Source organism: Strongylocentrotus purpuratus, unplaced genomic scaffold (assembly GCF_000002235.5).
Source record: "Strongylocentrotus purpuratus isolate Spur 01 unplaced genomic scaffold, Spur_5.0 spur5_scaffold_5, whole genome shotgun sequence".
NCBI classification, from domain to species: domain Eukaryota; kingdom Metazoa; phylum Echinodermata; class Echinoidea; order Camarodonta; family Strongylocentrotidae; genus Strongylocentrotus; species Strongylocentrotus purpuratus.
Window position 1 is genome coordinate 31,236,592 of NW_022145611.1, and position 25,756 is coordinate 31,262,347.

General features: G+C 34.6%; 1 protein-coding gene across 1 annotated transcript; it reads left to right on the forward strand.

The window, feature by feature from the left end:
- Positions 1–4,863: 4,863 nt before the first annotated feature.
- On the forward strand, positions 4,864–18,378 carry LOC100893580 (retinal homeobox protein Rax). The gene is made up of 3 exons (XM_003726002.3): positions 4,864–5,909; positions 11,356–11,525; positions 16,191–18,378. Exons 1-3 carry the CDS (start codon positions 5,294–5,296, stop codon positions 16,659–16,661), a joined length of 1,257 nt encoding a protein of 418 aa, XP_003726050.1. The 5' UTR covers positions 4,864–5,293; the 3' UTR covers positions 16,662–18,378.
- The last annotated feature ends 7,378 nt before the right edge of the window (positions 18,379–25,756 follow it).

Genomic DNA, 25,756 nt, shown 5'->3' on the forward strand with positions numbered 1-25,756 from the left:
ACTTACGGAAGCTGGCTTTCGAAGCGCCATATAACGGGACATCCCTGACAAAAGGGGGGTTCCAATGTGTCGAGTGACTTTCTCTTGGGGCAAAGTTTTTAATATGTGTCTTGGGTAAACGACAAAGAAACTATCGAGATACACCCATCTACAGCGTTGCGTTGTCATGGTTATCCTCTACTTTGCTTCATAGTACTACTGATGATCGAAAAGTATAAACTCAATCGAATTAAATTGAATGGTTTATTGAAAATATTCAAAATGGCAGCCCGAAGATTGGATTATATTTAGTTTACAATAATAGCACATGGAACACTTAGCAATGTTAAAACAATTTATGCTTGCGAGAATACGTTCAAAGATGAAATAAATAAGATTTAATATAATTCAAAACAGTGTATGACCAACACAATTTTGAAAGTTAACACATGAAACTGTGATATCGTATCTGCCTTAAAAATACGGAAACCTAACAATTAGATCACATCTCGCAATCTCTCGCAATACCACTTTATCTGTATGAAACAAATGATTATTTAAAAAAAATGTACAGGTGAAATGATTTTATGAGGATTAATGGTAATACAGACTAAGGGAAAAAGCGAATAATTATAGTTAGTTTAGTCATATACGTGTTAAAGAGCTCTATTTTAAGTCGTTCTCAGCAAAGGAGCATTCGGATCCCGTGTAGTTGCTCGCTGTTGAAAACCTACAAAACCAAGATCATGTTGACTGCATAACCAATCATCCAAAAACGTGCATTTTAAACGCCATTTACTCCGAGTACTCGTCACAATCTGTCATGTTGTTTCGGAGTTGTGATATGACATTCATCGATTTGAAATCCATGTTTTAACACTCCCATGTCACCAAAACAACGTGACATATTTGTTTCCAGTGATAATGTGTTTCGCACTCATTGTCGTATCGACCTTTCGACAAAGATGTTAGTCTCCTGCTAAATGACCACGTCGCCACCAAACTATTTATTGTCTCTAAAAAATGACCAACTGGCACCATGTAGGAAACAAACATTACGACTATGATGATAATATCTCATTCGTAGTTTATATTGAAATGGAATGGTCGTGGAATCCCATTTAGCCGGTCAGTTTGCTGACAAAAAAATTAATTAAAAAAAATCTAAAACAGAGATTTATTTTAATAGTCCGAATAAATACAAAAACGCAGAAGAAATTTATATTTGTATTTATCTTAACGATTGTTAAGTTTAAACTCTTTTTTAAAACATTTACTTATTGCATGTTGCGACGAAAGCGATACAATCCTCGATCCCACAATTCCCACTGCAATACAAATAAAATGAAGTTCAAATTTTGCACCCCAAATAATAGACGATAGCAACTGCCCTAAGATATGGAGCAGGTTTGGACTAAGAGAGGTGCTTCTATTGTATTGGTATTACATATTTAGAGGTAATGTTTGGAGGTCACTTCATAGCATTCACATTTTGTGGGATGGCGGACATGACACTCTACTGTTGTCATTGAATTATACAATCGATGCAGTATGTTGTTCAATTTCAATTAGTTAAATCGAAACCCAAAACAAATAGAGCTGGGGTAATTAACTATTATTATCATAAGCTTTATGTCTGATCGGGGAATTGCTATGGTCATTTTAGCCCCCATGCAATTAACTGACAGGCAGCCCCCACATGGGGTCATTGGCCTAGGCAATTATTTGCATTATAATTGAATAAAAACGATTGATTTTACCCCGACTTGTACGTGCATTTGTATATTGCTATTTGTTTTGTGTTTTGTCACATAGTTAATCCTATAAGGAATATAATCGTCTAGTATAGATCACTTAATTGTTAGAAAGTTATCGATTGACTAGTATACGAGGTCAACAACGTTGATTCAAATAGAAATATGAAAATGATCACCAAATATTGCGTAATTACGGTTTGAATCACGGCCTTCCGACCTCAAGTAACGTGTTATCCAGTGAACGATGATGCAGAGGGACATGAAGATGAGAGTGGTGTTGATGAATGGAAGAAATTCCATGAAAGTGAGGTTGATGTAGATGATGATGACGATGATGACGACAAAGATGATGATAATGATGACGATGATGCTGAAGGTGAAATTGTAAAAAATATTCTTCTAAGTTACATATTTACACTCTTTCAAACAGAATGTTTAACCATGGGAACAATCCGCTTGCAAGAATATGAAGATGGTGAAAAACAGACACCATTAACGCATGAATGTCATTCTACTTTGGTTAACATCTGCATTTACAATCTTCCCTTCTAAAACATCCAATATATCCTTGTATTATTTCATCATTACATTCTTATTGTTTTATCATGATAAAAAAGAATAATTTTGTCAAGTTTGAACGAAGAAAAAAAAAGAATTAGGGCGAATAAACATAATAAACAAAAAAATGATAGCCAATTGCCTAAAAGGTAACAAAATGACTAATCTATTTCATGAGGGTGTATTATGTATAGAATGTCTAACGGGTAGGTGCGTCAAATTTGCTTGTAGCCCCATTCCAATATAATATTGAAATATGATATAAATAGTATGATTCCTTTTCCCACTAATGATCTCCTTTTGTCTAATCACCAATCGTCCTCAAGACAAGGCAATCAGCGAATTTCCACATTTCCAATATCCTGTTTCTGCTACATTTCTCCTTTGTCGGATTACTTCTCCCTAAGAAAAACAATCTAGGAGCTAGAACGAGCTAATTAATTACCAGCGACCCATGGCAGAGGTATATAAACGTGTAATATTTTCCCCTTGATTCGCGCCATATATATATATTTCAGCTGTCGTTCCAATCTTCCGCCAAATTAGCCCGATTGATTCGCGCAGCCGATTACGAGCTCATCTCCCCTTGACAAGGCCATCACCAATCTTAAACCGAACCATTTTCATCTCTTCCTTTAATAACTCCATAATAAGTCTGCAAGAGTCATCATCCACCATCATCTTCATCATGTTATTCATCATCTTCCTGTTTAACTTATCGCTACCACTCGTTCCTCGCTTCTCATTTTGCTGATTGGAAAATAGTGGTTAATGATAGGTTTACGATTTCCATTCGTGGATTAGGAACTTGGGATCCTAGCTGCCGCACGCCTGTATGGTCTACGGCACGAGTTGGACGATGCGCGCCAAAGTTCTTCATTTGGTTCTTAGAGAATGGATGGCTTTGACGCAAATAGCAAGAGCTATTACCAAAGAAACTTGTCCGTTCCCGTAGCTCAATCACCAAATTAATCCATGATGAAATATTGGGCATGATCAGTACGGTAATCATGATACTTCCTCATATCACAGCTCATATATCAAGGATTGGTAGCTAGTCTGTGCATGACGCTGATTGCTAAATTAGCTCTCGAAAAAAAAGTTGAGAGAGAGAGAGAGAGAGAGATAGAGATAGAGACAGATATAGAGAGAAAGAGAGTGGAAAGGAGGTACATTCTGAGGGAAATAATTAAAATCTCTTTAATACAATAGGCATGCGACATAATTAAGATAACAATGAACATTGCCAAAATTAAGATAACAATGAACATTGCCAAATTTGTAGTAGATATTCAATCGATTGTTATGACAAAACTGTCTCTAAATGTCAAAGGGCTAAGGGCAATATGTGTTTTCCCCATCGCAAATCAGGTAGTTTGGGAGGGAGGAGGGGCTAGGAGGGGAGGGGTGGGTAGGAATGAGGACGGGGAGGGCGACTAGGCTTCTTGGGCAGAGTGCAGGGGGGGGGGGTCAGGGAGAACATTTTTGTTTTCATCTTCATTCAATGTTATGACTTGTATTCTAAATGTTGTTCTTGCTATTTTAATGTATTGTTTGTAATTATTATGTTATCAATATGTTAAATATTTTTTCTCAATTTTTTTTATAGTTTTGGTTCATTGAATGAAGAATGAAATACTTTCTAAAACAAACCAAAACACCTCCTCACAACCTCATCAAATTACAAAATTTCAGCGCGTAACGTTGTATTATTGTATATTACATCAACATTATGTAATAATTAACTTTACCATTACCCCATATAAAAAAATAAACGAAATACGCTGCATAAATCGCAACACAAAAGCCAAAGTGATAAATGTCAACAAATACATGTAATAGAAAAGATTCATAGCAGCTACCGGTGTGTGAAAAGAAAATTTAAGTTTGAAATTTAAAGAATGAAGATTTGTTTTCATTTACTGAAATTTGACAGTTTTATTGTCGATCAACAACGTTAGGTACTGTCAACAAATACGAATTCAAATATCTGGCATTGAATCAATGCTAAGCTGTTATCACACTAGCTTATAAATGTACAAACAAGCACAACTGTTATTTATTTCACAGATTGTTTGTTTACATTGCTTTCTGTTTGGAAATTGTTTTCCTATAGATTGTTCTGTTTTCCGTCGAACAATCTATCAGCATCCTTTCTCATCTGAATTGAAATTCGCATTTATTTTCCACCTGACAATGCACCGTGATCATAATTTTATCGACAATTTTCTCAATTTCCTCAGTCTTCTATTCATCGTGTTCTCTACATTGGCGCCTCTCCTATCCACCTAATAACCCCACCACGATACCAGTAATAATCCAGTCTATTCTATCCAAGGAAACTTGGATTTCCAATTTACCCTTTGCCTAATCAGGCGCTAAAAGGGCACCAAGTCGAGATAACGATAAATACTTCACGCCATCGAAACGCGACGACAAGTAACAAGAGAAGTTGACTCCACTGTCTCGATGACGTCATTATTCTATGACCCCTCGAAGGTCAAGCCAATTAACGCGCGACCTGCGCGCATGTGCAGTACAGGTTGGTGTCGTTTAGTGTGTGATGAGTATGGATGGAAGGTGGTAATAGGAGAGAAACTTGTTTGCGAATTGAAGGTTCAGAGTTTGATTCTAAACAAAGTGGGAATGAACATGTGAATCGGCAACACCTTATCGCGGATTTCTCTACACTGCTATCTCACATCCCATTACAAACAATGCTTTTTATTTGACAAAGATGAGCGGAAGGTTTTTATAAGCAAGAGTCGTCGGCTTCATCGCTGAAGTGTTTACCTAGTTTCACTGTTTTTCCTAAGGGTATATCAAGAAGTCAAGGAGTCGGGGTTTATATTGGGCACAGTGGTCTTTCTTGGTCACTTTTGATTTGCTGTTCATCGTCTACTCAACTCTGAGAATATATGGTCTCATCTCTCTATTTTGTCTCTCCTAACTAGCAAAAAGTAAAAGTCAGGAATTAGCGATTCCATTCATTGTCCACCATGGCTCTCTTAAATTCTGCTTATTCGCTCCAGCAGGGGTTCTACGCCGCCGGGGTCTTCCCGGCGCCACTATCTAACTATTCGGGCTTTTCTTTAGTCGGGCTAAGAATGCAGCCACCCTTTGGACCTCTATCCTCGACTACAATGGGCCAGCTTACGGCTTTCCCCGGAGGATCAGCGGCCACGATCGCTGCCGCTGCTTCGTTTAGCATGGAGAATCTACGTGTGGCGCAGGGCTTGAGACCGATGCTTACCAGTGGCGCCGCCTCTCCGGGCAGCTTGGGCGACAAACGAACCGGTGTCACCGACTTTAGCATAGACGGTATCCTGGGCAAAAGGGATGGGGATTCACAAACTTCTAACCGACTAGAAAGCATCAGAGCTAAACATAAGCTAACTTTACACAGCAAACATGGCGTCTCGTATCAGGATAAACATTACCCACCCCCAAGAGAATGCGTCGATGACAACCAGGAGGCGACGTCGCCGCATAAAATGACGGTCGATGATGAGGGTGATGGCCACGAATCAAAGACTGATACTGATACTGCAGAGAACCCACTTGCAAGGTTCTCATGGCTTCAATGTACAAGATATAAACCACCTAGACTTCCACGTGAGTATTATGTCAATCTTTACTTCACACAATAACTAGTATTTTTAAATAAATTGGAATAGTGAGTATTATTATGTACATGCATATTAGTGTCCTTTTTAACAAACTTTAAAAATATCAGAAAAAGTTAAAGACATCTATCTACTAACATGTGTAACATTTTGTTATATATTCTGGTTACTGTCTAATATTTTGATCTGATGATGCAGTCATGAAAACAAATTGGTTAGAATGTTTATTAATCTGTCATAATATAGTAGCAGACAACATCTACATTTTTTTTAAAAGAACGACCAATTATTAAGTAATAAAACAAAAAATTACATCTAATGTACCTTGAAGTATTTGAAGTACAATTCCTACACTTCAAGTATAGATGTAATGACCCTCGTAGTATGTGTTTAGAAAGCTTATCACTTATTGTTGTGAAACAAACACTGCCTTATCATTACATTGTAGATAGACAAATCCTGGTTTCTTTTCAGGATGTGAACCAGAACATACAAGGCATATTCTGACTTTGTTTACTAGAAAAAAATGGTAAAACGCCAAACTTTTCATAATAAAATGTATTCAACTAAAATGTATTAATTAAATTGAAATTAAAGAAATAAAAATCCATTATCTGTGTTCTAAACTTATAAACTAACCACATGATACTGTAATTACTTAGTTTAACTTAGGCTTGTCGGAGAGCAAATATTTTGTCTATATTTAAGATGAAATATTTTTTTTTTATTCCAGAAGTATAACATTACTCGTGTATTTACTTTTGAAAACAAAATAAATGAATGATACTTTTTTTTTATTAAATATGAAATCCTCCTTGAATGACGAATACTTGTGTTGGTAAGAAGACAATATTAAATGTTGTAAATAAAGGAATGAGCGTAGGTTCAGGTATATGGAACTCGAGAGAATATCAGGGTAAAATTCTGAAAATCAGTCAATTTGCATTATTTCATAATGATATGAGTGTGTAAATGAACGCTTTATATTATACCGTATTGATTTACAATCACTCCTCCAAATTGTACTAATTTTATGATTTTTTTAAATAACTCAAAATCAATATCAAAAATTGTATTTCAAATATGCTTCTTAGGTCATTAGTTTGAATTTAAAAAAAATCATAATTAAATGCACATATTAGATTAGAATTTTGTTGTCATTCTTCATTTTTTCTCAAAATGTAAGTAAAGTAATGTAATATAATAGATGAGACTATGATTATGATAATAGCAAATATTATATCAAATCTACTTGCACCTGCTATTCAACACTCATTTAACGTCATTACGATAAATTATTCCCCCCCCCCCCCAAGCCCAAATACAGATATTTCTCCGACTCAAATAGGGTAATCAAAGATCTGGATTGGTATATTCGAAATAAGACTTGTAATAATTGTACACGTGGTAGGTTTAGATCTAGAAATTAGATAATAATAAACTTTTAATACTCGAGGACTTTCCAATGACTTTATAAAAAGACCCTAATTACTAATATTAGTTATTATGACCGTGTTCTAATAATTAAATTGTAATTACGCAATAGATGCATGTGCATATGTAAGTTACTTATTTTATTTGATCATTTCAATATTCGCATGATTCAGATGTAGAAACAGGAGTTTCAAATGTCAAATTTGCTTCATGTCTTAGAACCATCCCATCCTACTGAAAGTTATCATGCATGGGTTATTCATTTCATTTCACAGAAATATTCAGGGTAAATCAGTTTTCTGAACAACAAATATTGTCACTTCTAAACTTACATTTCAAAACATACAAAGGAAGAAATTGCTTCTACACTGGACGAAATTTTACAATTTGACACTTCAGGCATATTTCAAACCTTTTAAAGGCTATTGCTGAAAATGTAATTTGAATTGGTTTAGCATTGGCTGCTTCGGACCATTTATTCGGTTTGATATAAGCAAGAAGTTACTGGCTAGTAACTTCTTGATATAAGAAACGGCAAAAATGATGGACATAAAACTAGCAATGCCAGTTTTCTACTAACTAAGTATTTTGAGGCAAAATATGTTCCAGTTTAGATTCGATATTTGAAAATTGCAAATGAGATATATTATTTGTAAACATATATATTCAACAACAACACACACACACAAAATAAACATATAGGCTATTTCAAATGTGAATCAATTTCAAATGTATATCATTGATTCACATTATTGCTCTTAAACTTAAAGGAAGTTGATATTATTTGTTTTTAGTATCAGATAGGATTCGCTAGTGCAGGTAGATTGAATCAATAATACAAAGTAATTTGCTTATTTGAATATAACGAATAAATCAATTGTCATTTGTTAATAAGTTTAAATTATGCCATAATACATAAGATCAAATAACAAGTTTATTTCTTTTTGCGTTGACAATATCCTAATATTATGATTTCGAACGATGTAACAATGCGAGATATAACTTGGAAATTTTGTATGGATTTTTCGTCATAACAACAAACGATTAGTCAGAAATCGAACAAAATGAAGGCAAATATAACAAATGAAGTAACAAAAACTTTTAAAAATACAGACGGACGACTTATCCAAATCATTCATTGTATTAGTTACACGTTTTGTTACATCTGTCATTATTTCAAACGATGTAACAACATTTCTTTGGATTTCACATCAACGTTTCTTTCTTACAACAATAAAGATCAACGACCATTTAGAAGAAAAAAAAGAAACAACAGATGAATGATCCAAATCCAACGTTGCATTTCTTCCATTGGTATATCATTGTATACGGTTTATTCCCACCGCGTACATTACTACATAATATACAGCCTCTGCTTACAAACTGCAAATTGTACTATTGCGATATCATTGTAACTCTGCTCATTTAATTGATTTGCATGACAAAAATGTCCTTGATTTAAACCAACTCGCTTTTGTTAAGAATGAAGAGGCTATTCTTAACATCCATACATTGGATCGTCAAGCTTGCTGCTAGATGGCCTATGTCAAATGTCTTTTGTAAGGAACTGATGTGGAAAACCAATATTACCGAACGGACAAAGTATACAGTTCAGCAGTAAAATCTGCATGTTTGTTGATGTATCGACGTTGTTTAGCTCTAGTATGTTTTTTATGTTATAAATATTTGTCTCCCTTGTTCTACCTCTTTCGTTTTTATTCTTTGTTTTGTGCGTTTGTTTGCTTTCACGAAGTATAGGCCCATGCCATGTTGACATTGATTTGAAGATTTTGCAGAACCATGAGAACACAGCCTAAATAATGTGTATGTAAAAATGGATTCAGTAGTTGGTTTTAACCACTTTGAAACGTTAGAATAATTACCGAACGGTGTTTTTATTTCAGTTAACGTGCGTAAGATTAATATTTGATTTGAATTCAAAGTAGAAATTCAAGTTACAGAAACATAAACTGATCAAAATACATGATTTAGAGGTTTAGCCAAACAAAAAATGAGAAAGAAATGAGTGTCATAAGCCAGCCCACGAGGCACGAAGTGAGTTAACATAGAGCAGTCAAACAAGACGCGATCAAGAATAATTTGTTAGCCAGATGGTATAAACTAAGACCTAAATAATTATTGATAATTAATTACTGTACAATTCCAGTAATCTTAAAACTTAATAACTCAACTTGTTAGTTATGCTATAATATTTGTCACCGTTTAAGTTACCTTCAAATTTAGAAATACATTTAGAAACATGCATTACACAAAATAATCAATTTGAACGAATTCACAAGCACAAGTGCTGTATAATGTTGCTTATGACAGTTATTAAACTGCCGTATTTTTGTAGTCGAATATGATAATTTCCACAAAAAATAATGCGGCTATCTACATTCTTGTTAACAGGATTTCGATCCACTGAAAACAAATATTTGTTTATAAGTTCAATAAGATTTTAAAAGAAAATGTTGGATAACATGATAACAGAAGGGATGATTGTATTTTGATATTAATGGTATTTTGCTAATTAGGTCGATTGTCCAATCATTTAGTTTGGGACATGATTAATCACTATCCCTAAGAAATAAAACAATGATCTTAAATGTGTCACTAACAGTAACAAGGTGTACCAATTAATTTATAGACATGATTGTAACAGTAAAAATATTAATTAAATATTCGTTATCCACTATGTTGTCGTACTTGTAATGTATATATATAGGATGAAGGCTAAATTCGAATGTAATCCACCAACAATTAGCAAGAAAATGAGGTTGCATGATTTTGTTTTCCATTTAGCAACTGAGATAGCGTCCCTTGGCAACCGAATGTCTCTCCTCCCCGCTGAGAGTGGTTTATTTACGTGATGTCGCCTTCCCTCATAAGATGCCCGCGCCGGTAGACAAGGCGGGGCGCCAGATTGACCACTCGTATAACAATCCCTGTTTGTCGCGTGTGCACGCGTGCATTCATTAATTGGGACAGTGTGTGTGTGTATTACGTGTGTGGCTTGTTTTCTGTTATCACTTGTTACACTAACAACAATCAACCGAATTGTCTCTAAAGTTGCGATCATTATCACAGCTTCGGTCAAATTTTAATTTGGATTGACATCTTTATTGAAACTGACAGGGATATGAAGGGTTAGAACATGGACCTACTAATGGTTAGAGCCTCGCTGCCCGTATTGGCTCTTTTTTTAATTACCTAGTCAAGAAAATGCCACATGATTTATGACAACAAATGTTGTTTGGTATACTGTATATGTGTTTTGGAACTAACATTAAAGAGCTAAAATATTTTTTATTGATAGTTGTAAAATATGTGACAATATGATTGAAGTTATGAATTGAATGTATATGGGTAATATTCGTTTTACCGACTTGTTTTTCCTCTAGAGGTATTAAATCAAACATGTTCAAAACAATTCTTCGTTACATGTATGATTCTATATCCATTTCCAAAAAAAATGCATTTAATCATATGCAATTAACTAAGTTAACTGCCAATCCTTTCTATTGGGAAAAAAGTACATTATTTATATCTGACCAAAAAGAAGATATGATGACAACTTCATCACGTAAAAAGACGATTTAATTTTTTTTTTAAATAGTTATTTGCCTAATTTCCAGTCATTTTAACAGCTTAACCAAAAGCTATACTCTCAGAGAATAGATACAGGAATTTTTATTATTTAATATACATTATACTAAATGATAATGATAATTGTTGAAGTAATGTACACTCCCAACAAAATACAAACATAAGTATCATGAGAATGTTTTTATGAAATAAAAATCAGCGTTCGGATTTTTGTAACGTTAATAATCAGCCCTAAATAAGAATTATAAGCCTACTGATTTTTCAAATTATCTACCAGTAGTATCATACCTTCCATGATGACATTTGATAAATTATGACTAACTATTTATCATACTTTTTGAAGAAACATTTTCACTAATAAGTTTCCCTCAATATTTGTCCTACTCTCGCAGGTACGAAGAGAAAGGACGGTGCGAAGAAGCGGAAGCTAGGCCGTAACCCCCGGGTACCTTTCTCGCCGACACAGGTAGCTACGCTGGAACAGAAGTTTCGCTGCACGCACTATCTCAGTAGTATTGATGTAGCCGAACTGTCGGCAGCACTCAACCTCTCAGAGAATCGGGTAAGTCCATTAGATTTACACTTTTTTGTTTCACTTTCTAAATGTCATTTCTATCATATTTATCGAAATGAACGAAATTTAATGGGTTTTTCGGTTGCAACGTGGTAGAAGTGAGCAGGAAAAAATAGTATATCAGCGTTGCAGTTGTGATTGCAACCTTCAATTTGATATTAATCATATAAAGTTGAATTCGGAAATTTTGTCTTAAAAAATGATCATGAAGTTACATTTGCAAAGTGAATTAATCTATGCTAAAAGTGGATTTTATTTAAAATCTTCTGTGTATAACAAAAGATCTGTATTAGTTGATTATTCCAAGAAAATGTCAAGTATGAAAATGCTATATAATTATGCTTGGAAGGCCTTTTCATATCAGAGAACCAAGAAGAAAAATATCAATCATGTATACATCTCTTCGAAGAAAAACATGCTGTTTCCGAAAACTCGGCAGGAGAAAGACTACAATTAAGACTTTATTTCATTCTCTATTAAAGAGACCGGAACATACATGAGTTTGTGGCTTTTGGTCACAACTAGATCCCTGTAGATATTCATTCCATCAAACACTGGATACCATTCATAGTTAGATGTAACAATACTAACCGTGACTCACTCATTTCGTTCTTGATTCGACGAAACATCCAATGAAATCGCCCCTAAAAACAGCCATTCAAAACTTGTCAAATTCTTGGAAAGTTCTTTTCCCCATGAATATAGTTGGGCGAACGCACAGCAAAAGTTTCATTATCTAAAATGATCTACATGAGAAAAGAGGTTCAATCACCGAAGTTTTGCAAAGAAGGCTAAAGTTTTAAATTGTTTATTCATTTTTTCCCTATACGTGACTTTCTTCATGTGATTCCTTCTGCCAATTTTTAGTTACCAAAATATACAGCTTTAAAAAGTTTCAAAAAGTGTAGAAATTGATAATTACTTATAAATCGACACTTCGGTAATATCTACAATGTATCAAAAAAACTTATCTTTTTTCATTGATCAATACAATGTATACACATTTTTGCATAATAATTAAATACAAATCAAATATGATAAACTGCTCGTCCATGAGTTACCCCCAATGTATGTCATTGCTTATTCATATCTGTTCTTGACATGAACGATTGAAGACATCTGCAAATAACTTATTTGGCTATAAAAGAAAACAGTCGTGAAAAAATAAAAACGCGATGAAGAAATCTTATGAATAAATAAGTGATAACATATCGGTCTGGGCTTTATGCTCTCGGCCTGATGCTGAATGTAGGCCAAGGCATTATTAGAAGCTAAAAAACATTCGATATTGTTTCTATTTCCGTTTTTCTTCACTCTTTTTGACAGCCAATAAACCCATTTCTTGAAACTGTCATGTCAGAGAGGAAGTAAAGAAGCTCAAAAATTCATCTCAAACCCTTGTCTAGGTATTAACCCCGATTTTCTGCGAGACAGAATGAGTCCGGAAATAGATTAGGAGAGTTGCATGGTCTTCATCAAACTGATACCGGACAACCATAAAAGCGTCACTATTCCGTAATGCCCATTAGATTCAGCAGAAAAAATATAATGTTGTAACGCTTTCTTTCGGTGTAGTATTGAAAGACATTTTCTTATTTAATTTTCTATGAAAGTTTTGAAAGTGAACAAGTCTGCAGGATTACGTATGAACTCTATCGGTGTACGCAAAATATGATAAAATCCTGCCAACACTTTTGTTGCTGTTGTTTTACTTGGAATAATAATAGTTACGTGGTATTTATGATATGGATATGATATCGATTTTAAAAGTATACATTATTTCATCGGGGGATTATTCTTGATTTGATAGCTGTTTTCTTGTTATCGTTATCATTGTCGTTGTCGTTGTTTGGTTTTGTGAACGGGGAATTGCTTTTTAAAAACACAAATAAACCTAAAAATACCAATTATGTCATTTTTTATTTTGGCAATTTGTTGTTTTACTTCATAGATAAACGAATAAACAAGACAGGTGCACTAATGTACCGCATTTCACGTGGTGCAATAAGGCTGTTCTGCTATTGATTTTGGAATAGATATGAAAATTACACGTTTCATTATGAGCCACTGCGACGCTATTTACCTGCCGAAAATAAATCGAAATCAATAGTTCCCATGTCAGACTCCGCCGGCCCCATCGGTATTGCACATTTGTCCTAACGCTGTCAATCTTCATTTGAGAAGTTAATTCAATTTCTTTCTCATCTAGTAATTGTTATCTTTCCTTCTCCCTCCCTCTCCCTTTCTCTCTCCTCTCTCTCTTCTTCTATCTCTCTTTCTCTGACTGTTTGGCCATTTGGATGTATTTTTCTGTCCTTACTCAAACCATTTGAATCAACACGAGATTAGTTCGGACGTCAAAACCCAAAATGTTATCTGCTGCATGCCCGGTGCTCATTAACTCGCGTCGCTTAATTATCCAATAACGATAACACCTTCGCGCAGCTTTGAGCGGACGCGCACATTCGTCTAATTAAAACACCGCAATAATTATTATCAACCTTTCTCCTACTGTCGCTTTTATTAACCCAGGTATGTCGACTGATTAACATACTAGCCCTGATCAAGAATCATTGTTATCGTCCCAATTACTGGTCGAGATATTTTACTATTTGGCGAAGTCCAGTTCTATTTCCTATCACAGTCACGATTCATTAATCAGAAAGACGAGGTTCAACTCTGAACTTTGTTAATCTTCCATTTGGTGACAAAGCTTTATGCCATTCTTTTCATGATATTTTAATTAAAGTATTTCGAAAAAAAATGTTTTTATTCGGCATTAGACGATGGTAATGATGACAGCCACAAAGCATTAACAACAACAATAATGATCATATTAATAATAATAATAATAAAATAATAATTATAATTATAATAATAATAATGATACCAATGGCGACGATGATGATAATAATAATTACAATTGTAATGATGATAATAGTAACATTAATATTGAAAATGATAATTACAATAATATGTCGTATATAATTTCCGAACGCGTTTATAATAAACTAGTAAAAAGAAGAGAATGGGACAAAAAATTATGTAATTATGAAACATTTTACAATTAATTGACAAATAAACATCGAGACAACGAAAACTTGACAGCAGATCTCATGAAACGAATTTATTCGTTATATTAGTATATATATATATTCAGAGCATTTTTTAATCTCAAAATGAAACTGATTTCATGGAAAACGAAAAGCGTGCAGACTTACAATTTTCCATTTAATATGATATCAGTCGTTTTGAAGAGAACAAAAAGAAAAACACCAGAGTTTTACCAGACACTACAGTTTTTTTTCGAGTTTTTCAACTTTTTTCCCTTTCTTAACAGTAAAATAAATTTCTCACAACTCTAAACTTAATCACACAAAGAAAACTTTTGAAGTCGTGTATATTGTAAATTCCGCCATCTGTCGACAGCTTGATGAGAGTGATGAGTTGATCTAGTGATACTACAACATCTGATAATGATCTTTCGATTTTTAACGCATTAATTCTTGTGACCACATATTCTACTTTCTCATTGACAAGCAAATGCGAGGTGGATGACATTTTCTTGCCCTCTACATTGATTTCCGATAATCGTTGGGAAATTGTTTTATTTTACGTATTCACCATAATATCCACTCTACTGAAACGAAACCCTTACACAATGAGTTTAATGAAAACCATTCATGGAAAATAAAACACCGAGACCCCAAAACGCCCTCACCTAAAACTATCGCAATGTTCAATTCTCAAAAACGGAATATTGAGTTACGCAACGCGCTGTTTTGTTCGAATTTAATTCGTTGAGTTGATCAGTATGTATTGGTTAAGTGCTTTTATCGACAGATCAACTAAGAATGGAGATAAGTGTCTTCGAGAAAATGGATTTGTCACTGTGTCTTTGCTATTGATCGGCAGATGGACAGAAAATTCTTTGTTGCTCTTTTTTCCCCTTCTGTTTTTTCAACATTTTTTAAAAATCTTTCACGGATTGGGAGAACATTAAAGATAAACTCCAGTACTGGTAAAAAAAAAATAATAATTCTCACAGAATCAAACGAAACTTACACTGAATGTTCAAGATTACAAATAAATGACATGTGCCAAACAATTTTGGAAGAAAATGTTTACTGGCTGAGTAATGAGCATAGAAAGACAAGGAAACCAAGGTAGTACCATCCCCGACACCATGTGTGTTGTCCCATATATAGCTTTCTATGTGAGTGTTTGTTACTTTACCAAGACTCGGTCAAATTTATTATGATTTTGATGACTCCAGAACCTTGCAGTGCACACCAATACTTACATGCTACATGATCAACTGTTTCTGATCCTTTCACACCTTTTCTTTCACAATGCAATCGCATTACCAGTACTAAAGTTTAGCTTTAACAGTCAATTCGTTTAACATATTAATACGACAACATCACTATTTACAGTGACATTTTGTTTTGGTTTCGAGAACAGTTAACACAGCAGATAATATTTTGCTTATTCAAGTGATTGTAATAAATCCATGCAATTAACTGCAACCTTCGTTGTACAGTATGTATAGAGACGCCAATTAGTTAAATTTTAATACTCATTAAAATGTAAATGTTTATATTTTGAAATGAAAGGTTAATGGGTTCTGTTCTCTTCTTTTTCTTTATCCAGGTCAAAATTTGGTTCCAAAATAGGCGAGCACGTGAGCGACGTGACAAGGAAGGCATCGACACAAAAACCCCGTCATCATCGACACCGAATCTCCTACCTCCATCTCCAGCTTCGCTCTCTCAATCACCGCACACACCCATCAGTCCTCTATCGTCATCGTCGCCGTCATCATCTTCCTCCGCCTCATCTATGATCGCGATGTCGCCATTCGCCTCACCATCTTCGACGTCAATGACCACGGCGATGATACCTCATCTCTCATCACCGCGATCATCCATCGATGCTGCTTCTCCTTCCCATTTCTCCCATGTTTCGCTGTCGCCGTCGTCATCGGCGTCGCATCATAGCGGGATGATGACAGAGAATACCTCGATTCCGCTGTGTCAGCCACCGCATCATCATCTCTCACTTTCATCTACCGATCCAAGGGCGGGATCAGCGTTCACGCCCGTGTCTCCGTACTTGAAGTAGTATATCAGTTTATGTTTACGTTATCCTATTTATATATGATTCTTGCCCCGTTATATCACCTTCTGTTTCTGATTTAAACGTAAAAGATATTCATTTATGTCACAGCACATAATTATTTACACATTGGAAGAAATGTTAAAGAGCAAAAGCAAGATGCTGATTAGATGAATTATATCATAGCTAGTTATTTTAAATAAACGCGACAGTATTCCCTTAAAAATCTATTACCCGCTCCATCCCCAAATTACCCTAAACATTATGTTGATGACAGTGAAAATTCGTGTGCTTTCTAAACTGATGTTGGATGTTTATTTATATTTTTACCGAACATTTCATGATCAATGTTGAATAAAACAAGCAAACAATCGCTTAAAACCCAGCTCTGTAGTCTGTACAAGATGACAACAACAAATATCTAAGAAGACCCACGTAAATCAGGACTGAGTTTTATCATAAGAAGTAAGTTGATAAATTTGTGAATGATATCTCAACATGTTTAAGATTGCCACGGCCTGCCACGAAAAAAGGCCAAAACCACAATGATAACTTTGCACTCCGATTCATTTTCAACAACATTTCCATTAGCATTAGACTCATAATAATCAGGTTATGTGTGTGCTTCATCAAGTAGCATGTATTATCCAATAATGAAACGCAACATAAAAATTGTGTTCTAGCTTAAATCATTTTCTCCGATCATTCGCACTCATATATGTAAATATGCCAATGTAAATATGTAATGTATAATAAATGATATATTCTATGTTACAGCTTTATCATGTACTCCATGTTACGTTTATACTTTATGAGAGTTCTTTTTGAAATATGGTAGAAAATATAGGCAGTCCTTGTGTTTTTGTTTTGTTAACAGGTTGAAGTGTTAGTATTATCATGTGCCGGGTGCCCCCAAAATGTGAACAACTTCTCCTCTTTACTTTTATTTCGGAATTTAAAAAATGAATCTTAATTTCTGTAATCTCTGAAGACAACTCGATGAGTTCCGAAGACGATGATATATTTGTCATTATGATATGAAAGCGTATCGTGCATACCCCAAAACAAGAACTCATATGTGAATTCATGTAATACATGTACATGTATGTCGCCACACTTTGATACACAAAATGCTTAGCCCGTAATTGCCATTGGAGAGAGTTTGATTTTTTAAAATCTCCCTTAGCAAAAAGATGAAATTTATTATGTCATTTACAAATATATGACCCGATCATTTTAATTTCTTTGTTTAGCTTTGTCCCCCGACCCCTCTCTCTCTTTTTCTCTCTCCCTCCCTCCCTCTCTCCCTACCTCTCTTAACTTTCATTACTTGAATCATTCTCGACCCTCCTCGTCATGTTTAGTTCCTTTCCCCAATCTCTTTTCGGTAATTAAACAAAAATTATTTGAATTCTCGCATCTTCAACTTTCATTTCCTCCAGCTTAGATCCTCCGTTTAATGTGATAGAAAACATATCTTTTAGATTTCTCCCCAACATATCAAGCTGAATTGCGACTGAACATGAATTCAATAAAAGAAGCAAAAAATTATGTTTATAAGGGAGTTATTCGCTATGCAATGGAGAAATGCCGATCGTTTATTTCCAAAACGTACATGTTATCCTTGTAGTCTGTGTTTATTCATTTTAATGTGGTTTACTGCATCTGTATTGTGTACAACATGACAGTGAATATTAAATATATGATTTATCAGAAAGAGAAATAATAACTTTTGTTTTGTGTCGTATTTCGAGTTTTTGATTAAATTCACACATTTAAAATAATCAAGCGATTCTCAATTACGTGGTGTGCTTTTATGACAAAAATAAACAATAAAATATCAAAAGAACGATAAACAAACTAAAAATGCATGTCTCTACGATGAAACGTTGTGTTTCGTATTGTGACGTATAGTTGCTCACAGATACGAACTGTTTTTCAATATTCATTAATTAATGAAGCGCAATGTAAAAGCATTCGGTGGTCGGAGAAGTTTATCTGTCGCTTAGCTGCTATTCGATTTAACTTCTTTGTGTCAAAACTAATGTAAATAGGCAGTATTTGAATCAATGAAATCGAAGCATAATTGCTGGGTAGGATAACGATTGATTATGAATTGGAGAGGATATATGTTGTAATGTGAGCACATGTTATAAAGAACATGTACATAACAAAGAGCGAAGTGATAGAACATAGAGGGCGTGAGAGCATAGATGAATCGGTGAAATTATAGGATTAGTTTGTATCATTGAATGAAGTAATGAATGAATTTATTAAGAAATAATAGATAATTCACAAAATTATCAATGAATGCAAATATACTAATGGATGGCCTGAATAGAATGGTGGATGGATGGATGAAGGAATCGGTATAAAATGAAGATTTACCACTTACCTTACTTACAGGAGAAACACATTGGAGTATCCTTCTCAAGACAATTCGTATCGGCTTTGCGATTCCTGATATTCATGACATTATGCAAAACGTCAAGTGGTGCATTATTGTTATGTATTTTAGATAATGTATTTTCTCTGTCTCTGGAGAAAGGAAAGGGGGCGTCGTCTATTTCCACTCCTCTCTCTGTCTCTCTTTCTGTCCACTTATATCCCCTATTCTCTCTATTATTATGAACGAAGTGTACTTTCACACTTGGCCTGTTAAAATGCCTAAATAAAACACCACAATGTATTTGTCATGTTTTATAGAAATCATGACTATTTCATCTTGGAGAGAGAGAGAGAGAGAGGGAGAGAGAGAGAGAGAGGGAGAGAGAGAGAGAGAGAGAGAGAGAGAGAGGGAGACAGGGTGACAGAGGGAGAGACAATTATATTTGTAACATAAAGACAGAGAGGGAGAGACATACAGACAGACAGAGAGAGACGGAGGCAGAGAGAAGAGAGGAAAAGGGCACAATGATATTGTTTTTCTTTAATCAAATAGCCTACGTGAGAATACTAAGTTCACGGTCGATTGCATATAATAACTATTTATCTCTTGCGACGTGCTAGAACTCAAAACACTGATGATAAGTAAATCATTTATCAACTAAATGTGTAACGGTTGTACACCAAAGGTGAACTGACTTATTGCATGTCATGAATATGAATATCCTCCATAATATTACTTCTTTTCCGCCCCCCTCTCTCTCTCTCTCTCTCTCTAACACTCGCTCATGCGATCTCTCATTTTAGCATTCAGTGAAATAACATTTGCTATCTAGCTTTCTTTTTATTTTTTAATATTCATAATGACGTGCCACATTTACGTCACATTAAACAGTACTTTGAGTTTTGGTGAAGATGAACTATGGGTTTTCTCTTTTTGTTGTAAATCAGTCAGGAAAAATATAAATTAGTATAAATGTCCCTGAAAAAAGGTTGCTTTTCAAATTTCCTCATAATAACGAGACATAGCTGAAAAGTTCATTCCACACGCATGTGTAGTCCCATATGTCTGTTTCTTTGTGCAGTGCATCTGATTTTCAGCAAGGCTGAGTCGATTTCTAATCATCTAAAACCTCACAGAAAAATATAAACTCTTATGTAATAAATAACAATCCTTTTCCCGATGGCTTCCAGACAGTTTCATTCACAATGTAACTGATTATAATCACATGACTTCTATAGTCAACTTTATCATTCATGTATTTTGAGCTTTATCATCACATTTTGAGAGAATAAACCGAAAGGATCTTAGGTTGACTAGGTCAAAGGTCAAAGGTAAAATGTTACCCGAAGTAGATTTTCGAACAAATAACTTGAAATAAAAAATAAATCATACCAGCATTTTATCGGTATAGGATCATTAATCAATTTGAAGAAAGGAAACTTTTTGAACAACTTAGATAAGTATTTGTGTTTTTATGATTCCATAATTTCTTTTTTTATGGAATTTAATTATTTATATTCCATGAAGCATGTCTTATCAAATCATAGATAGGGATTATTTGATTTGGCTTTAGTATTTATCATTATTTCTAACATCCTGAGTAAGATATGGGTGGATGAATGTTGGCATCGGCATTCTGTTCCTCTGCTTCTCTGTACAGTTTAGTTGTACTTGGCTTGCCACGTATGTCACTCACAGCTAATCTATCACTGTCTCTTTTTCACAAACTCTTTTCACTTCGTAACACACTTCATCCCCAAGCTGGCTGCCAAATGAACAAATGTTATCCCCCAATTTAGAGGGAAGACTAATTAAAGCTGTCATGATGGACGGGTACAGGAGAAAGAGTCTTGCGTGGCTGGTCAATTCAGCGATAATACACACCTTTTCAAATGGATGAGATTTGAATAGAATCCCGCTGTGGTACTAATCACCAACCGACCCATACTCCCTCTGGAGCTCATTCAGGAGTAGATCTTCGTCCTTTCATTCACTTATTAACCAGACTACGTAATATAATACACTTTACCTACAACAACAACAATAGCCCATCGATTATCGGTTGGGAGACGTCTTCTGAAAAGCGAGAGGAAAACTTTTCTGTATTTTTCTCAAAGAAAAATCAAAGGGGGAAGGGAAAAGGAGGAGAGTTAATTGTCCAGGAAATAAGCCAGGACAATTTAGTGGGGAATAATTTTGGGAGATGCTATTAAAAGGTCCTTACGACTTTCTTTCTTGATCCTATTGTCACAGTATCATGGGATGGGAGAAAGGCAGTATGTGGTGTCAATCTTGAGACCACTTAACCTGTCACTACTCTCTTGCTCTTTCCAAACACTATTTAGTGTGGGAGGTCTCCGATGAAGGGAGTTTACATCGAGAACAACCACAAAACGCAAAAGAAAATCGGTCATTGTTACCACTGTCCAGCCTCCTTGTCAACTGATAATTAAGGAGTCATTAGAGGAGGGGTTGGAAATCAACATGGGGAGTACCCAAGAAAGGGGGGAATGACAAGCGATGGGCGATTGTCGAATTAATGACTATTATCAGATATGGGACTCGGAGGCGTGAAACAGACTGGCTAAGTACGACCTATCATTAAAGTAAACCAATGAAAGCGATACAAAGTAAATAACATTTTTATGACTTCAGTCCTATTTGTCACACCCAAAAAAAATTTTCTACCCTTCCTGCGTTTAAAGTGAGTTTTGCTTTGTATCTGTGTCAAGCAAAAATAACGTCTCTTTTCAATGGCAGTTTGATTAATCAAAATTGCTCATTACAATCATCGGCTTAATTTGTGGTTACATTGGTGTTTTAATTCCTGCATCTGTTGATTTGAAACGGATGAATCAGGTTTTAACGTCATTACAAACCACCTGTATGGATATCAGGATTATTTAGTTGAAGGGTCAGATGAGAGGAAAGGATAGACAAATAGATAGGGGGTGGTATATGATGAATCACCCCAATTGGTGACCAGCCGATTATGTTACGATAAGGGAAATGGGAATTTAAGCCATATAGTTTGTAAGTTCATGATCGATAGCATTAGAATGCATAGGCTTATTTTCTAAGGCTATCATATTAAATATGATTAATCTTTTTATATTACACCAATATCTCGATGAACAAAACATCTTAGAGACACTGTCGTCTATTTGTGTTAAGTTTCTCTAAGGGAAGGAGCATTTCTCCCCCTGCTCCCCATCATGTTAACATTTAGATAGACCATGAAAGATCATTCATGTTATTAAGACGAGTATACTATCTCAAGGACCCATCCCAACCGCCATTCACGTTCCTAGACACCTACTATACCCCCCTCAAGAATAGGAAGTGGTGTTGGTTAGTGGTATCACTACCCTATCAATAACGCAAAGGTGTGAAAATCCTTCGCAAAGCTACACTTATCAACAGTTTTACATATCGTAACGCGAGGAACATGGCGCCCCCTGTCCTGCTCTCACAAGTCTGGCTGTAATCAACCTATCACAAAGATACATGAAAGGTTACATTAACAAAAAGATCAACTTCTCTATAAAAAGAGGTTTATGTTTAGGGGACGATTATGGGTTGATAATTATAGGCGCCAGGAAGTCACCGCTAATAGCCTGCAAGAAAAGACGATGATAGCCGCAAATAAAATATAGTGGCGTCGAATAGAAAACTGTCCGTCAAATATTACTGTTAAAACTTTTGGTTTAAAGTACAATGGACGCATTCACTAAGAATCTAAGGGGGTAATATTGTAATGAATACAAAACAACTATAAAGTTGATTTTTCACAAAATGAGAAATTTGAAGTTTGATTTAATTCCTACCTGAATAATGTCAAGCCTTCATTATCAATGTTAGATTCAATTCATCTGGGATGGAAAACATGGCAATATAGAAAAATCCTTTATCGCTTAATATCTTCATCTATTTTGATTGTATGATACTTACTGGCTGGTACGGAAATAAAAACCTTTAGCGTCTAAAAGACTGATCACATAATTTATTATGGTCCTTTAAAATTCTATCATATTTTGTTTATTCAATGATTGAAAAAATTCATTTGATCAAATATTGAAATATTTTAAATAGAGAGTTAAAACAAAATTCTTTGTTTTATTTTGCGTGTAAAATATAATTAATTTTTTTGGTAGATTTATCCAAATGCATGTGGGAGAATAAACACGGATTTTTGATAGAAATAGCTCAAATCTCCTAAAGAGCTCAGTCCAACATGTTGAATGCCTGATCTCTAAGCTAATAGATAGCAAGTACAAACAGGTCAATTAACTTTCCTTAGAATCAGTGTTCGTTCATTAAATATATTAAGTAATTCAAACAAACAGACTGATTTCGTGTTTGCATGTTTGAACCTTATTTCCAATGTTATACATCACTCTACATAATTATAATGCCAGCACCCCGAGTAAACTGTAATCATGCTAATTATGACTTGAGGGGACCCATCACATTTGTCATAAAATAATTCAACGGTAAACAAAAATGAATAAATAAAGACTTAGTATTGACGAAAGCAAGTAAATAAAAAATTAAAAAATTGCCTTCATTTTGTTGAAGAATACCCTTTTTTCATGATCAATATCGTACAACGACATTATCCAAAACAAAACAAAGCTAGAACAAATTCCTCGAGCTTGCGTATCATATATATTTTTGTATGTGTTCACGTCGGTTTGTGAGTGGTTGGGGTTTGTACATGTGTGTGGTTATTATTTGTATGATTCATTTATCGAAGAAATTATTGCAGGTATTTCAATATTAATCATGTTATGTACCAAATCACACTCGGAAGTCATAAACACAAGATAACCTGCGAGTGACATTACTCGATCCCCGTAAAGAGGACAACGTTTGTGATTGAATGAAAACCTTGATTAAGCTGATTCCTGTCTGGAGATGGCGCTCTTTAATGACGTTTTGTTTAGCTTGACTATACTTGGGCTCGATGTTGGGGGAGAGAGGAAGAGAAAGAGAGAGAGGGGGGAGGGGAGAGAGGGGGGAATAGGGGATGGAGAGAATGAGAGAGAGAGAGAGAGAGAGAGAGAGAGAGAGAGAGAGAGAGAGAGAGAAAGGAAAGGGGGCGTAAACAATAATTATAAATAAATTGATCATATCCAAAATCAATTGTATAGTCAACCTTTATTTTAGCCATATCCCTAAAATATGTACATGGGCCTTTGCAAATTCAAGATTAATACTAAATTATAACAAGCATAAACATTTTACACTTTATACAAGATTATAAGAGATTGAAATACTATATACACAACATACATTGATTTAATTTTGAAATTATCATCTGACCTTATAGCCGATACTATAGCCGATATAGCATACCATTAAGCTTTAGCCAAAAGTAGTTTGGACATCTCTCTCCACTTTTATTTTTCATATACTACTTCATACATTTTAACAATATTTTCTAATTCTTACAATTAGGCCATTCCTGGCTATTTATCAAATTCCATAAGCCAAACCAAAACAAACCAAAACATACTGAAAAAGGCCATAACAGCTATTACTGGTTGTGTCTCTATCATACCAATATAAAAAGGCGTAAGACTAATATGTAATTTGTTTATAGCACCTCTAATCAACTCTTAACCCCCAAATTATGATGCTATAACGCAACATAGTATATTTTAGATAAACTGTCAAAGTCGTGGTATGATACTAAATCAGCATCAGCATCAGTGTACCGAAGTGAAAGGTGACCCTGTTAAAAACTTCAGGCCGTTTTTTAAAGGACTTTCTTTAAAATAAGAAATAATTTCGTCCGGGGCAATTCGTATTTCGTGCACACAAAATGAAAATAGATGCATCATTCGTATGCATTATTCGTCAGACATCAAAATATGAGACCTATGGTTCTTCACACGCATTTCTTGTCATTGTTATTACCCCCCCCCCCCCCCATGTTTTGTTTTCATTGGTCGTTCCCCCCTCTTATGTGATTGTACTCAAATTGATTACCCTCAAAGAATGTAATCATGAAGATGATATATTAATGATAAAAGAAAACCCCGGGGACAGTGAGAGGGGTGGAATTTGATGGTTCTGACAAAATAAACACAACAATTATGCAAATCCTGATTCAGAAAATATTACATCAATTTTTTTTACAAATTTACATTAAAAAATAATGTGATTTTAATAAAGAAGGATATAAACTATGGCAAACAGAGGTAAAAGGCTGTGTTTTGTTTTCTTCTTTAAATTTAATTTTAGCTGGGTATATGAGGCACTTAGTGCCAGCCACATTCACTTCCCTTTTTATTCATGAAATTTAGATTTTATTCATCTCTATGAATCATGATGTCATGAAAATTGACATTACTAATTTACATAAATATTCCCATACGAAAATAGGGAATAACATGAAGTTCTGATGATTGATCAAATTCAAATTTAAATTTATCAAGAAAATGACGTTTGTATTATGGAGCTCATGCATGAATATTTGAGGCATAAAATAGACATTCTTTATATCTAACTGATGAGAGCAGTATGCAGGCAGTGAGCTTTTATTGATAGCGCGTGTATTTTTTAAGGGGACGGAAAATATTACACCGATGAATCGAGAAGAACAAAAAACTAAAACTTGGTAGAGTTGGTTGATAAAAACATTCTTACGGAGTAAACGATTACCATTCGTACATCAAAATAAATTCATTCTCATTAATTACTTGTC